Genomic DNA, 14,824 nt, shown 5'->3' with positions numbered 1-14,824 from the left:
ATACAAGGTTTATCAGTTTTAATGAAAAGAAGTAAGAGGAAAGGGCATACATCATGCTCTCTGATTATCCTTTCTCGGGGAAAAGCTATTCACTCTTTTTTTAACAAAAGACATTCAGATGCTACTCTCTTACTTCTTCTAAGCTTAAGAATTGCGTTGATTTGGATTACAAGCAACAGTCAACATCTGGGAGAAGACGATCTATGTCTGCACCTTCTAGCTGTTGGGAAAAAGCTTCATAACATATATCAACATTTTGGTGTTCGATTTAGCAATCTACTACATGATATTTCTCTTCTATTATCCTTCTTTTCTAGTGTTCAAATTACTTCTGTTAGTTTTTCCTTTTTTTCCTCTGTATTTAATTCCTGTTTCTATCCTTCTGTAACTCTTTAACTTTGTATGTTTTCTTATGTTAATATCATTTTGCCTTTTCCTCAAAAATAAAAAATAAAAACTAAAAAATGTTTTTCCTTTTTCTCCTCTGTATTTAATTCCTGTTTCTATCCTTCTACTATTGTAACTCTTTTAACTTTGTATGTTTTCTTATGTTAATATCATCTTGGCTTTTCCTCAAAAAAACTAAAAAACGTTGCGAGAGTCCAAATAGATTTTTCCACTAGTATGTGTTTAAATAAATACTAGAAATATTAATCATAATGAAATGTTACGATGCAAATACCACTTACTGATTCAGGTAAATTAGGGAGAGGGTAAATTTGAAATAAGTCTCACTATTTTGTGACTTGTGTCTGGGCACTACAATTACAATATTTATACACACACACACAGATAATGTTAATATTAATGATTATCCATTCATAATTAGTTCAAATAACATAATGGTAGATTTAAATGACAATTCATGCCTTTTGACAAAAAAAAAAAACAACAATTCATGCCACACAGTTTTCCCCATTTGGCGATTGAGAAAGGGGAAACAGATTTAAATTTGTTTGGAAAAAGTGATTTTTAAAGCTTATATTGTTCTATAATAGGATCTTTGATAAGGATAACAATCGTGTTCGTTGTTTGGTAAATATATTATACAAAAGTTTCTTTCAAAAGCAAAAACTATTTTTTAGGCATGAAAAGGTGAAACTAATTGATAATAATACTATATTAGTAGTATTTCAAAACTATACTGTGAATATTTTAAAAATAATAATAAAAAATGCATGCTCTTTCTTTTTTTTAACTGTTTTAAAAAAGAATTATATCCAATTATTTAAATATCAAATGTTAAAAATGCATGAACTTTTTTCTTTTTTGGTAAAACGATAATGATATATTAATACTAGTAATTAATATTATTATTAATAATTTATTAACATCAAGCAAATGTACCAAGAAGGAAAGCGAATGACATCCTAGGAGTAAAACCTAGAACGGGCAAGCGAGGAACCCGACAGGTACTACATCCTAAAACCGACGAACCGAGATAGATACATAATAGATCCTGGGGGGGGTTGTGATGAACCAATGAGCCAATAAAGTAAAAATATGTAAACTTTTTAAGAGAACTAGCATATGTTACCCCGCGCGATGCGCGAGGAGATTATAATTGAAAATTTGTTATTTTTTATTAAAATTAATTGAAGAATCTCACGAATTGAAATTTTTTTTTACATCTCTAATTTGGTATACAAACAAATATTAAAATTATAATGAGAGCACACATTTCACATCGAAGTTTCATTTTTTTTGCCACGTTGAAGTTCCATGAATTATGTAAATTCTTAAAATCTCATTGTAAACAATATTTATTATAGTCTTAGAATCAAGGTCATTTCATGAATAGATATCAAGGAGCATTTAAATCCATCTTCCCCCATTTTCATTTTGAAAATACTAAGGCTCGTTCCTACATAATACAATTAACGAATGAATCAAGAATAGATGTCAGAATGGACCAAATCACCAGCGCAAATACTCCTAGTGAAAATAACTGCGTAAGTGAAAGGCCCTTGTTACCTGTACTTCTCCACAATAATGAAGATTTAGAGAAGAGAACCCAAATCAAACTAACAACACAAGTATATTCAAGTATTAGCCTCAGTCAGCCAGAAATTCACATCAACGTAAATAGTTCAACCAACAATTTCAATTTGACCTTAAATACTCATCAACTTCAAAAAAATGTATATCATCAAATAGAAACCACAGTTCCTACAAGGACAGAAAACGGAATAATCTTGCTTTAATGTTTTATGTCGAATTATACCATCCCCGATCATTACTCTAATGGCTACTGAAGATGGGACATTTGGACCTATGTTGAAAAGCATACTGGTGAGGTTAGACATTATACTCTCATATCACAAGCACAACGGCCAAGAAAAATCTCACATAACAAAATGAGTTGAAATTGAAAATATTTGGAAAAAAAAAATCACATAATCTTGTCTCAACATACAGTATTTCCAATCAGAAAAACTAAAATGCTCAACCATATCTTTCAAAATACAACATAATCATGGGCACTAATTCATGTAATAAGGTAGTACAAGAATAACAAAGTCATACACAGCATTAGTGAGTCCATAATTGGGATTTGAAGAAGAAATAGAGTAAACCAGAGAGATTATGATTCCTTTCTCATCTCAAATTCATTGTACACTAAACCTCATATTCACTGACTTTTTCGGACCAGATTATTTATCAGTTGACTAACATGTGGCAAGCACAATGTGATTTTAAGTAATCCAAACCATATTCTCATATGTTCTTAATAATCCAAACAGCTGCAAACACACGCAAAATAAATTAACAAAGCTTTTCACAGAATGACCAATAGTCTAGAGAATAAGTTGCTTGGATATTAGCCGCGGAAAATGATGCTGGGAAAAGTTATTTCAGAATGTCTTGGAAAAATTGATGTTTGGTAAGCAAGTTCCACTTTCTTTCTTGCATTTTCCATTTCCTTGAATCCCAATCTTTTGCTCAATGTCCTCTATCAACTCTTCTCGCCATACATCTTCCATGCCTTTTGCTTTCATTTGTTCTTGCAGGACTATGCACAGCAAAAACACGCACAATTTTGTCTGTAAGTATTTCAGATGTTCCTTTACAGACCATGCATGCATTAAGGACACAAGATTCTCAAGGAGAAAAGAAGTTTTAACATTATGTGAAAGATGACAATGACAACCATGAAACAAATGAAAGAAGGGAAAAAACCAACATAAAAGGAAAATGCAATGAGAACATGTTTTAAATGCTCAATAGTTAAATTAAAAATCACTATCTACAAATGTAGTATATTCAAGATTCAAGAGTTATAATAAAAAAAGGAGTATATGCAAGTAAATTAAATGTTCAGTACATTCATTTATTTTTTTGAGTGAAGACTCAAAAACATTCATATATTAAATATGAAATTAATGTTAAACAAAATTAAAAGACAAGAGGCATAAAGTACAATCAGTAGAAAGCATATTTGAACCTACGATTTAACTTCAAGCAAACGATGATGATATTGCAACATTTTCCTACCCTGCACATTAGTTTCCTTTACATCCTCCTTAGTCAATTTTAGCATACCCCAAAGAGTGAAGCAAGTGAGAAGGTACACTCTACATTACAACTTTGAAAATCTAAGAAAACCATAAAACTAATCCTTTGAAAGCAGAAGAGCAACCAAAAAAGTGACCAGCAAGATGAAAGGTTATCTGTTATAGGAGTTCTTTCATATAGAAAGATTTAGTTATGGTCAAATAAACCATTTGCATTCTTGTTGAAATGACGGAGAGTCAACTGCATCCAAGTCAAAACAAATCATGCACATGTTGTCATATGCATCAGTGGTCGAGTAAAAATCTAGTCCCAATAGGAGTCAGAGACATGGAGGTTAAAAAAACTCATTACTTTGTGAACATCTCTACAACATGAACATGAAGCTCTGAAATGACAAGTCAAAGATATCAGAATGCTCAATTTATAAGCAAGAAAGATACATAATAAGCCATAAATTGAAGACAAATTTTATTGATGAAAGACATGTAAAAATACATACAACAATATATAACCCTTAACCCATACATTAAAAAGTCTTCAAAGATACATAATAATATTAAGCTTCAATTAATGAAACTAAAGTATAGTTCCTATATATCAGCAAATCTGGGATTCCCAGATGAATGATTTAACTAATTAAATAATTAAATAAAATGTGATAGAATATGTACAGAAAAATATATATTGTAAAAAACTCAGAATGTAATGAAATAAAAAGGTTGGTAAAGAAGAAGCATTTTACCATAGATTGAAGGGCTGAGCAGATTCCAAACATATTGCCACCAAACTAAAGCAAGATTTGATTGAGAAACATGACATTGCTACCTTCATTTGCCTGTGTTGGAAAATTTCAAGCAATTGCTCCCTCTACCTTTACATAAGCATTAGCCTGAAACAAAGTATATTTCACTCAAGAAAATTTCCACCAATTGCTTAGTATATAGAATTGATTTTACAATATGAAGAAATGACTCAAATGACTCAAACTTATGATTATAATTTTTAAAAAAATGATGTCTTTTAAAAGTGAATAAATTGCAGGAATGATCATTAATGATGAATGGGACGAAGAGATTTTTAATAAAAGTTGAACCATCCATATCATACTAATACTGTACATATTATTAATGATTTGCTTTTTCACAAAGTAGAGGAGGGAGAAGCATATAACTCAAATTTTTTTTTTGGTCAAGAAGCATATAACTCAAATTGGAAACATAAGTATCCAGACTCACCACCAATGAATTACTCCCATAAGAAAAGTTGCCCAGAATAGAATCCAAAATTGAAGAACAAAAAATTTGAAGAAACAATAAGAAAACATGCTTTGGAGCGTGCATTCTTGGTTAAACTCAAAAAATCCATTTTATTAGCATTCAGGATAGAATATTGATTGTAATGAGGGAGAAAGGTAGTCAAAGAAAACTTGATACAAGGACTTATCTAGCTTTAAAGGTGCCTTCTTTCTCTGCCTCGTCGGTTGCTCCCCACCTGCGCCTCCTCGCATGATAGCTATTTGCCCATTCATTTCTAAAACTGATAAAGCCAACTCCCCACTCGGGTCCTCACCTAACCATTAAAACCAAGACTAGAATCATCTAACAAAATAAGAAGACCAAAATCATCCACCTTCAACCCAGATGAAAGATACGGTTATAAAAGCAACCAAAAGGAAATCTGAAACAAAGACAAAAATGAAGAACATAACTTTTCCCACTTGCCTGTGTGAGATTCGATGGCAGAGGAGGGGGTTAGAGGCTTCAAAAACCTGAGATGGAACGCGCCATAGGGTATTCAAAATTTGAAAACCCTTGGATTAGAGAGATGAGAATGTGGGGCAGAGAAATTTGATCACAACGTTCTGCAATCTTTCTTTTGGGTTTGATGCTTGAAGGAGGGAAGACATTTGCTCAGTCAAATGAGTTTGAATTTTGAATTTGAATGGAATTGTCTCTCTAGGGACCGACCCAAAACGGAAATAGATTCTCTCTTGCCTCTAGAGTTGTTGGCCTCTTCTCCATTTGCATGTCTCTGCATCTGCAATTCAGCCTTCTACAGTTCTGCATCACTGCGACTCTGAATGCTGCTTCGCCCTCTTGTGTCCTTCTCATCTCCCATCTGCTTGGCTTCCCGCTGAAAACACTCGAAAACTTGAAAAGGGCTTTAGTCTAAGCGAACCTTTTTTATTTATGTTCTTACAATCTCTCCTCTCCTCTCCACCTCCGTTCCTTATTTTGGGTGTTGTGTATTTTTTTTTTAAATGTTATTAAATTAATAATTTTATAACTTATATTAACAATATTCTGAAAAGTTAATTATAAAAATTTCATAAGATGATAGGGAATAATAAATTATTGTGCTAAGATTTTGTTTTTAAGAAAAACTTATAAGGATATGAAATAATTAAAAAAATAATCTTCAACAACTTAATAGAATAATTTTTCCAATATTTTCTCTATTTTCTCAATATTTAAAATTAAAAAGTTACAAATTAAAATTTTTATAAGATTATAGTGAATAATAAAAGATGGTGCTAAGTTTTGGTTTTTAAAAGATATGAAATAATTTGAAAAATAATCTTCAACAACATTATAAAAAATGCTGGTAAAAAAACAACCTTATAAAAAAATAAGGGATAATTAATATATAAGTCCTTATAGTTTCAACTGGTTTTTAATCAAGTCCCTATCATTTTTTTTCTTTTTATCAGATCCTTATACTTTCATATATTTTTAATCAAGTCCTTATAATTTTTTTTCTTTTTATCAGGTCCTTATTGTTTTACTTTGTTTTTAATTAGGTCCTTCTAGTTTCTATTCTTTATTTTACAAATAATAACATTTTACAAATAATAAATTATTGTAACAATCTTATGTTAATATTCTTTTAAATTTTTAGTTAAACAAATATATTATTTATTTTCAATTCAAATTTTTATAATTATAAAATTCAAATTATAATAATAAATTTATCTAAAATTAAAATATGATTATAAATAATTTATATTTAAGCATAATTATTATTCTGATTATTTATTAATTATTAAATGATTATATTAATTATTTTGTCCAATTATATAATTATTAATTTAAAAATGAAATTAATTTTAAAGAATAAAGTTAATAAATAATTTTTCAAAAACTACAAAGCACCTAATTAAAAAATAAGTGAAACTATAAGGACCTGATAAAAAGAAAAAAAAATAGAAAGACCTAATTAAAAACACACAAAAGTAAAAGGATCTAATAAAAAGAAAAATTTTTATAAGGACCTAATTAAAAATCAAATGAAACTATAAGGACCTGGAGATTAATTATCCCAAAAAATAATTTTTCCAGTCTTTCATTACTGTATATTTAGAAAAGGTAAGAAAGAGAAATATCTAGTTTTCAACAATAATTCTTGTCATGTATTTAAAATAAAGAAAAGAAAGTTACAAAGTAAAAATTTTACAAGTTTATGTTGAATAATAAAAGTTTCTGCTGAGTTTTTGTTCTTAAAAGAAACTTCAAAGGATATGGAATAATTTAAAAAATAATCTTCAACAACCTTCAAAAAATAATTTTTTGATTTTTATTAATATAAATGTTTTAAAAAGATAAGAAGAAGAGAAAATATCTTATCTGTAACCATAATTCTTGTCTTGTATTTAAAATAAAGAAAAGAAAGTTTCAAAATAAAAATTTTATAAGATTATAGCGAATAAGAAAAGATGGTGTTAAGATTTTGTTTTTAAGAGAAACTTATCTATAATTTAAAAAATAATTTTCAGCAGCCTTAAAAATTAATATTTCTAGTTTTATGCCTTTTAAAAATGTTCTTAATGTCTTTTATGACCAGATTTCTAAGCCTATTAAAATAAAGTTGCACGCAGCCACTTAATTGAGCCACATAGCACGAAGCCCGAGAATCCTAAATGCAAGCCATACATAATTTATGATGGCTTGTGAACAGTAATTTAAGTGAGGAGCCCAGAGTAAGCCTTTTTTAAAAGTGGCTTGGTGGAAGAGTTTTAATATATATATTGATTTAAAACAACGATCAGTATTAGTATTAATTTTAAAAATCCATGCCCTTGTCTCAAACTTCCCGAGTTCGGATTCTCTGGTAATATTTGTGGGGTAGAAAGAACCACTTTATCTTGTCGTACGTGGACGATGCCTTTCCCAAAAATTTTCTTCATTTATTAACAGCTTGGATTTCTTTCCCTTTTTCTTTATATTTTTCCTCTGATTTGTTCTTGAATATTCGATTTTGCAGAGTGCTCGAATGGGGAAATCGTCCGCTTCGCGCAAGAAGAAACGTTCTAAGAAATCCTTGAAGGTATGACCAATATATCAACATCCACTCAATTTTTTTCTCCATGACACTATTGCATTCGTTTTGGGTATTGGGTTTTTCGCTTCAGATTTATGACTGTTCCGAAAAGAGATCCACTTTCTATTTTACCTTGTGCTTTGGGAACTGAAATGAATTAGTGAGCGTGGAAATGATATACTTATCTGAGGAAGACACTTTTTCCTTTCTGGATGCTGGAAGTTCTTTGCCGGGTTTAAGTGTTTCAAGTTTTTCTTCTTATATGAGATGACGATTTTTGATTTGGTTGTTTGGTTTTCGTGCTCATTCTTAGTGCATTTGGTTTGCACTCTGTAAATTTTGGTTGCTATGAAGCATGGAGACTTCTAGGCGCATGACTTACCTGGTGCGTGGTTTGTTGGTTTGCTTCCAAAGTTTTGACTCTCAATAAATCTTACCAACTCAACAAATAATTAGAAAAGAGATGGAGAAATCTTACATATTTGCTTGCACAATTTCGACATCACATGTTACTCTGATGTAGTTTTAACGAAGTTATGTGAACTTTGGTATCAGATTAAGTAACTTAGGTTAATACTAACTTAGGCTAATATTTTGATTGATTTCGCACTCATTACTCTCCATCTATAACTATATATGGCCACATTAGTTACCTGTTCAATACTTGTACCCATGTCCCTGCAATATCGGATGGTTGAATTGGATTTTTTTACTGTGGAGTGGGGAAATGAGAATTCCATATAATTTTATGTTGAATTTGCTGGTTCAGGTACGGACAAGTGGTAAAAGTAAGAGCAGGAGACATACATCCAAGAAACTGCGGCGGCAGCGTGAGGCGTCTCTTTCCATCTCTGACTATAGCGATTCATTGAGTTCAGACACATCATTGTCTTCTAGTCCCAAGGACAGCTACAGAAGTCGAAAAGCTCGGTCTTCCAAAAGGAAAAATGAGGAAGGTCGAAGGAAGATGGCCAAGAGACATTCCTATAGACATGAAAGCAGTGATGATTCTCACCATGATACGAAGAGAAAGAGGGCAAAGAGAAAGAGTGAGCAAGAGGCGAGGCAGAAACCATATAAGAAGAAAAAGCTTAGGAAAGAAGCAATTGTTGGTTCTATGAGCAATGGGTCATTGAGCTGCTCAACCTGTTATGGTGAGAGTGCTAGCACTGATGATAATGAACCTGAAAGGCATAGGGGAAGAGTAGAAAGAAAAAGAAAGGAAAAAAGACCGGATAGAGGCAGAAGTGAAAGTGAAAGAAGTAATAGATACAGAGCCAGAAGTTGCTCATCCTTCAGTTTCTCTGGTGAAAACAGTGATCAATGGACTGAGGAGAAATATGTCAGTAAGAACAGCTCAAGGCGACTCAAATCAGTTATTACTGTTGCAGAGGAGGCAGAGGAAACAAAAGAATTATGTCACTATGAGACTAAAGAGGAGATTGTTGATGATTATGATTACCCATCTAGAAGTAATGACAGTAATGATGGGGGCAGTAAGAGAGAATCAGACCACCATTCTCTTCCCACTCCAAAAGAAAAAGTGGGAATTGAGGATACAGAAGTTGATAGGATTGCTGTTTCTAATTTAACAGAACCTGAAAGAGATCAGAACCATAATAACAACAGCCAATTTGACAGAAGTGAGCCTGATATTTATGGTGCTGGGACCAGTGAATCTGTGGAGAAGAAAACAAGTGAGACTTCTGGGGCTAGTTTGGATGACGAAGACTTGGAGGCAATTCTAAGAAAAAGGGCATTGGAAAACTTGAGAAAGTTCCGAGGCGAGAACCAGTCAAGTGCCAAAGCTTCCGGTCAGAAGATTAGAAGAGACAATGATGTGATTCAACCTCCTATTAAGAGCCATGAAGTGGTTCAAGGCAAGTCTATTGTCAATAATGCAGGTAAGGGGGAGAATTTTGACGAGATAACCATTGCAGAGGATATTAATTTGGCTACAGTGAGGAGAAAGTCAGTAGCTTCTTCGAGTGAAAAAGAAAATCTAAATGGTGCTAAAGGGGAAGCCGTACCGCTGAAGCAGGATTCTGCGTTTTCTTCAGAAAAAATAATGGATGAAGACAAGCATAATGAAACAGCCCTACCATCTGCTAGTTATGCATCTAACAATTCAGGACATAAAAAGTTGGTGGTGACAGAGAATGCTATAGATGGGCATGCTTCTGATCCTGTTCATGGTAGCAATGGTGATATAAAAAACATTCGAGAATTGTGTTCTGCGACAGAAAAACCTCATAAAGAGCAAGATGAAGTTAAGGGTCACTTTCAATTTGAATTGAAGCAAACATCAACCTTGGACGAACTTCATCATTCTGAGTGCCCACCAACCGCGGGTAATGTAGACCAGAATGCAGCTAAGACTCATGATACAATTCAGGGCGCTAGTAGTAGAAGAGATGTTGACAAGCCATGTGTTTCTGTTATTGGTAACCCTTCCTCAGAAAGCTCACTAGTGGAAAATAGCTCAAATAATTTGCAGGGTGAAGCCAGTCAGGGATCCCAATTTGAGCAGAAAACAATGAATGTGATGCGCGGTGGCGAAATGGTTCAGGTTAGTGTACGGCAATGTCTTAGATTTGTAATATTTCTTATCATGATGGTCAGTTAGAGGCCTTAAAAATACACTGCTATCTTACAATTAGTCTGTGAAATCTCAGGTGAGCTACAAGGTCTATATCCCAAACAAAACCCCAGCTTTGGCTAGAAGGAAACTTAAGCGATGATCATGTATCTTTGCTTCTGGTAAGAAAAGATTATGTGGAATCATTGCTTCGCACATGGAATGAGTTAATGAATAACCAGGAAAGTAAAAGAATTTGTGGTAAAATGTCATTTCGGCTATAGGTAGACCTTGGAACTGTAATACTATATATAGTAGTTTTATTTCAGATGATAGAGTAGGTGATTATGGAGATATTCTCAAGTAAGCTTAGTTTTTGTTGTTTAACACACAAAAAATTAGTAGAATAAGTTAATTATAAACAAACATGTAAGCGCGTAGAAGATGGATTTTGTTAAAAAGCTTGTCAGGCATGTTTACATGCATATTTAGATGAGCTTTATCTATTTAACTTGGTAAAAATGGTACCAAGGAAAGCTCTTGGTCTTTGGGTTACTTGCAAGTGACTCCTGAATTTTCAAAATTGATTAGCTAGATTGTTGAACTTTTACACTCCAAGAAATAGGTGGTCTTCGTCAATTTTCTCCTAATGACATTGACTCATAAGGCATTATTGTCGTTTAGAAAATCTTGGGTCCCTTCAATTTGGTTGAATACCTATCAAATTTAAATCAATACAATATGGTGCAAAACCAGTTGAAGTGTCACTAAAATAATACAAATATTTTTTTGCCAAAAAATAATTATACAAATATTTCGTTGGCTTTAACTTGGTTAGGGTTAATTATATATCCATGGTCAGGTTCATAAGCAATATTACTACTTTTTAAAATAAAATTAATTATAAAAAGTTATATGTTTGTTCATGTAAAGTACACACTTCAAGTGATGGATGTATCTCAACCTGACACGGGAACTAATTTTTGGTCACGTGATCAGGGGAATTGGCTGCACTTACAGGAGGATTTATGTTTCTTTATTTGAGAATATTTCAATAGGCTTAGATGTTTAAATTTGGGTCATTTAAATTTATTTAGATTATTTTGAATTCTATTTTTTAATCAGTATGTCTTATTTTAAAATCAAAATAGAGAATAAATGATCTGTGGAACGCAATTTTTTGAAAAAAATAATTTCAAAAGAAGAAAACTTAGTGCAAAGAAAATTTGTGCCTTGTACCAGAGGGGAAAGAGATTAGGTGGGGATGCGTTGAGTGGGAGAGCTAATCCATCTGAGTGAAAGTCTTTGGGGTAAGTCAATTATGTTCTGTACATTTTCATTAAAGTACAAGATGATTAATTGGTAAGAAGTTAGATATAATTATTTTCATTTAGAAAACTTAAATAAAAACATTAGGAAAGTTTCCTTCAATATTCTGAATTGACTATATATCTGTATACGAAGAATGAAGTTATTAGTGTATTTTGTATTTTATCGTATTTGTCAATTACACCCGCAAGATCTTTCCTATTAATAATGCTTTCCTCAAAAGATTTACATTGAAGTGAATATAAAATTAAGGTTGGCAAAATATATATGATCAAGAATATCAGGTAAAGATGTGTGAAAATTTTCCTTAAATGTTTCAACCATAAATTCCCAAATTACATAAAATCATAAGAAAACATTTTGATTCAATTAATTCTCATTCATGCTGAGATTTCAAAAGAGATATGGTCGTCAAAAAATAAATATGAATTTTTGTAGGGACAAAATTAAAAGAATTTGCCTTTTGGAGTTACAAAGGAATCCCAGGTCATCAAAATAACGACTTGTTAATTAAATTTATTACTAGAGTAACTTGTAATTAAATAAATTTATGACTAGAGTGACTTGTAATAAAATTAAAATAAAGAAACTAATTAAACAGGATTTTTTTTTTCCTTGTCCAACAACAATTAAGTAGGAAAGATTCCAGTTATAAAAATTGCGAAAGCCAAAGGAACTAACAAACAAACGCGCAAAACACAAAAGCGCGCAAAGAAGTTGTCATTTTGGAATTTGGGAAGAAGAAGACGACGACGATAATGGCGTTCGCTGCTAATCCCTTGGCTCTCAGCGTTCCCGAGCCTGCCTTCGAGTCGTGGCTTCGTGACAGTGGCTACCTCGAAATTCTCGACCAACGTACTACTGCTGCTGCAGCCGCATCTTCCTGCGCCGCTAATTCCAAAGCCGTTCCCGCGGTCACCGCCGGATTCTTCGTCTCCTTATTCTCTCGCATCTTTACCTTTCTCTCGCTCTTCACTTTCAACCCCTTCGCCAAGCTCACTGCTGAGGATTTCGCCGGCGTGACGCCATCCTGGTCTCACTCCTTTATTGGCTGTTGCGATTCCTACTCTTTCCCTTCGTCGCCGTCTCAGGCTCGCTTGAGGGTCCAGGAGAATGTCAAGCGCTATGCTCGTAACTATGCGTATCTGTTTATCCTCTTCTTTGCCTGCACCTTGTACGGTTTTCTTTGCCTTCTAGTTCTTACCTTTTGAAGTATCTAATCTATTTGTTCGCTCGGGTTTGCATGTCAAAGGATGGAATTTCAGTTATATTCTTTATATTTGGACTTTCACATGAGTGAATATCTTATCAGCTTGTTTCGTAACAGTTTGTTCCTGTTATTGTTGATAATTGATAATCCAAGTTAGTCTCTCAAAATTTCATCCCTCGTTGCATGTTAGTGCATATTGTTCAGTGACTAAGAGATGGCCAAAGCACTCACATGTAATGAGGTTTTTTAAAAGAAGAAAAAATCGAAAGCTAGCTTATGTATCCGCTAACATTAAGGAATGAAGGCTGAATTGGCCTAACAACTCTGAGGTGATGTTGCTAGCCTTTTCATTTGTGGGGAAGGTTGTGAAGTTAGTTTATTATTTGTTTTCCATCTATATGCTCCCTTCGAATATAGCTTGTGGTCCATTACAATTAGAAGTGGAGAATATTTGTGACTATGTTTCAACTACATAGGTTTCACAGAAGAAGGCCGTTTCTTCGGTGAATGTTGAATATTTATTTCTAAGGATGAGAATTTTTTTTATATTGTTTTTCTATATATTATATTGTCGCATACGAGGTATTTAACGCTGGACTGTCATTCTGATCCTTCTGCCCTCTTTGTTGTTTGCTGAGTGTGCTTGCTATTGGTGTTTGCAGGTATAAAATGCCAGTTCCTCTTTTTGGATTGATATCATGTTTAGCATTGTGGGAATTTTTCAAGTTTTGTAGTGACAGATGGGGATTGGCTAAATATCCTGTGACTCGGCTGTGTTTAATCCGCGTTGTCCAATGTGGTGAGTAATCATTTCTATGGGAGTGTCTGATGTTTATGAATTACTTTTCATCACTTGATGAGGAAATTAGTATTGTGCCAACATTTGGTTTTAGTGGACTACAGGCTTCTAGCATCAATAGTTCCTCCAGTATTTGCAATTACTGCTAAAAGTCCAAAATAATTGTTAATATATCTCTCTCGCTGGTGGTTCCTTATTAAGAATGCTTTGCCTCTGTGAAAGGCCATCTCTTGATAGTTTATCATATGTGATCCTCACCTAATTCATCAACCCCACCCCCCTCCCGAAAAAGAAAGAAAGAAAGAAAGAAAGAAAGAAACCAAACATGCAGAAAAACAAACTTATTATCCAGCCTTATCTTTTGCAACATACTGAATTTTGTGAACTTCATAGTTTTTGTGGCATATTACTTGTTTCATTATCTTTGCATGGTTAACTGGTTCTCTGAATCTCTAATTTTGCAGCAACCGCTATTGTTCTCATCTTCTTCAATGTTCAGTTGGCTCTCTTTTGTGCATTAAGTGTCAGTTACGCTGGTGAGTGTCTTGCTATATTTGCCTCTTCTCTTCCTGAACTGGTTTTCTTTATCCGGCTCCTTCTGAGCTCAAGATCCAATTTGCAGGCATCATTCTGCATGCAGCATTTCGAAAATTGACCCCTGCAACAAAGCAACCTTCTCGACGGAGAGTATGGTGGTAGCTGTAGCACTAGGGGCGGGCAACATGCTAAAAAAACTCAAGGGGCTATAGTACAGAAGATTTTCTGTTTTTTTTTCAGGGGCCTAACAGAAAATAATGCTCATCATGTAGAAATTTATGAGCCTCTAAAAAGTTCTTACTGGTGCAGGGCAGGGCTATCCTGGATGTTTTAATATTATTTTACTGCTATAACCATTGCACTTATGACTTGCATATAGTGATGTGATTTTTTAAGGACTTTGACGTCCTCATGACTTGAAATTTAAACGTATATGACAAATAAAGTATATGGCAATATAGCTTTTTTCTTTTTTAATTTACATGTATTTCCCACGTTTACGCCAAAGTTTATACTTTCCAATCGAAAATCATTTTGA

At 33.1% G+C, this 14,824-nt stretch overlaps 1 protein-coding gene and 1 long non-coding RNA gene across 3 annotated transcripts; one reads left to right on the top strand and one right to left on the bottom strand.

Moving 5' to 3' along the window:
• Positions 1 to 2,657: 2,657 nt before the first annotated feature.
• Positions 2,658 to 5,082, bottom strand: LOC114752257 (uncharacterized). Its single transcript, XR_003740820.1, has 2 exons — positions 4,259 to 5,082; positions 2,658 to 3,013 (listed from the first exon to the last, which is right to left on the bottom strand). It is a non-coding gene; the product is annotated as an uncharacterized LOC114752257 (long non-coding RNA).
• Positions 5,083 to 7,558: 2,476 nt separating this feature from the next.
• On the top strand, positions 7,559 to 14,763 carry LOC114752256 (PRA1 family protein H). 2 transcript variants are annotated; one of them, XM_028940983.1, is made up of 5 exons: positions 7,559 to 7,662; positions 7,777 to 7,839; positions 8,603 to 10,402; positions 10,509 to 10,593; positions 13,613 to 13,689. In XM_028940983.1, exons 2-4 carry the CDS (start codon positions 7,786 to 7,788, stop codon positions 10,572 to 10,574), a joined length of 1,920 nt encoding a protein of 639 aa, XP_028796816.1. In that variant the 5' UTR covers positions 7,559 to 7,662; positions 7,777 to 7,785; the 3' UTR covers positions 10,575 to 10,593; positions 13,613 to 13,689. The 2 variants fall into 2 exon arrangements, with proteins under 2 accessions (XP_028796816.1, XP_028796817.1); XM_028940984.1 differs by lacking the exons at positions 7,559 to 7,662; positions 7,777 to 7,839; positions 8,603 to 10,402; positions 10,509 to 10,593 and adding exons at positions 12,366 to 12,914; positions 14,214 to 14,285; positions 14,372 to 14,763 and having other exon boundaries at positions 13,613 to 13,749.
• Positions 14,764 to 14,824: the final 61 nt, after the last annotated feature.

Source organism: Neltuma alba, unplaced genomic scaffold, assembly GCF_004799145.2.
Source record: "Neltuma alba isolate B1F8T4 unplaced genomic scaffold, ASM479914v2 tig00007300_pilon, whole genome shotgun sequence".
Taxonomy (NCBI): Eukaryota; Viridiplantae; Streptophyta; class Magnoliopsida; order Fabales; family Fabaceae; genus Neltuma; species Neltuma alba.
The sequence above is the reverse complement of the archived record's forward strand: the minus strand, read 5'-3'. Positions and strand labels throughout refer to the sequence as shown.

Excerpts from the sequence above, each read along its gene's own strand:
- LOC114752256 (XM_028940983.1), top strand. The coding sequence starts at position 7,786 with ATGGGGAAATCGTCCGCTTCGCGCAAGAAGAAACGTTCTAAGAAATCC. Across the intron at positions 7,840-8,602 it reads GTTCTAAGAAATCCTTGAAG|GTACGGACAAGTGGTAAAAG; the intron begins GTATGACCAATA and ends TTGCTGGTTCAG. Across the intron at positions 10,403-10,508 it reads GCGGTGGCGAAATGGTTCAG|GTGAGCTACAAGGTCTATAT; the intron begins GTTAGTGTACGG and ends GTGAAATCTCAG.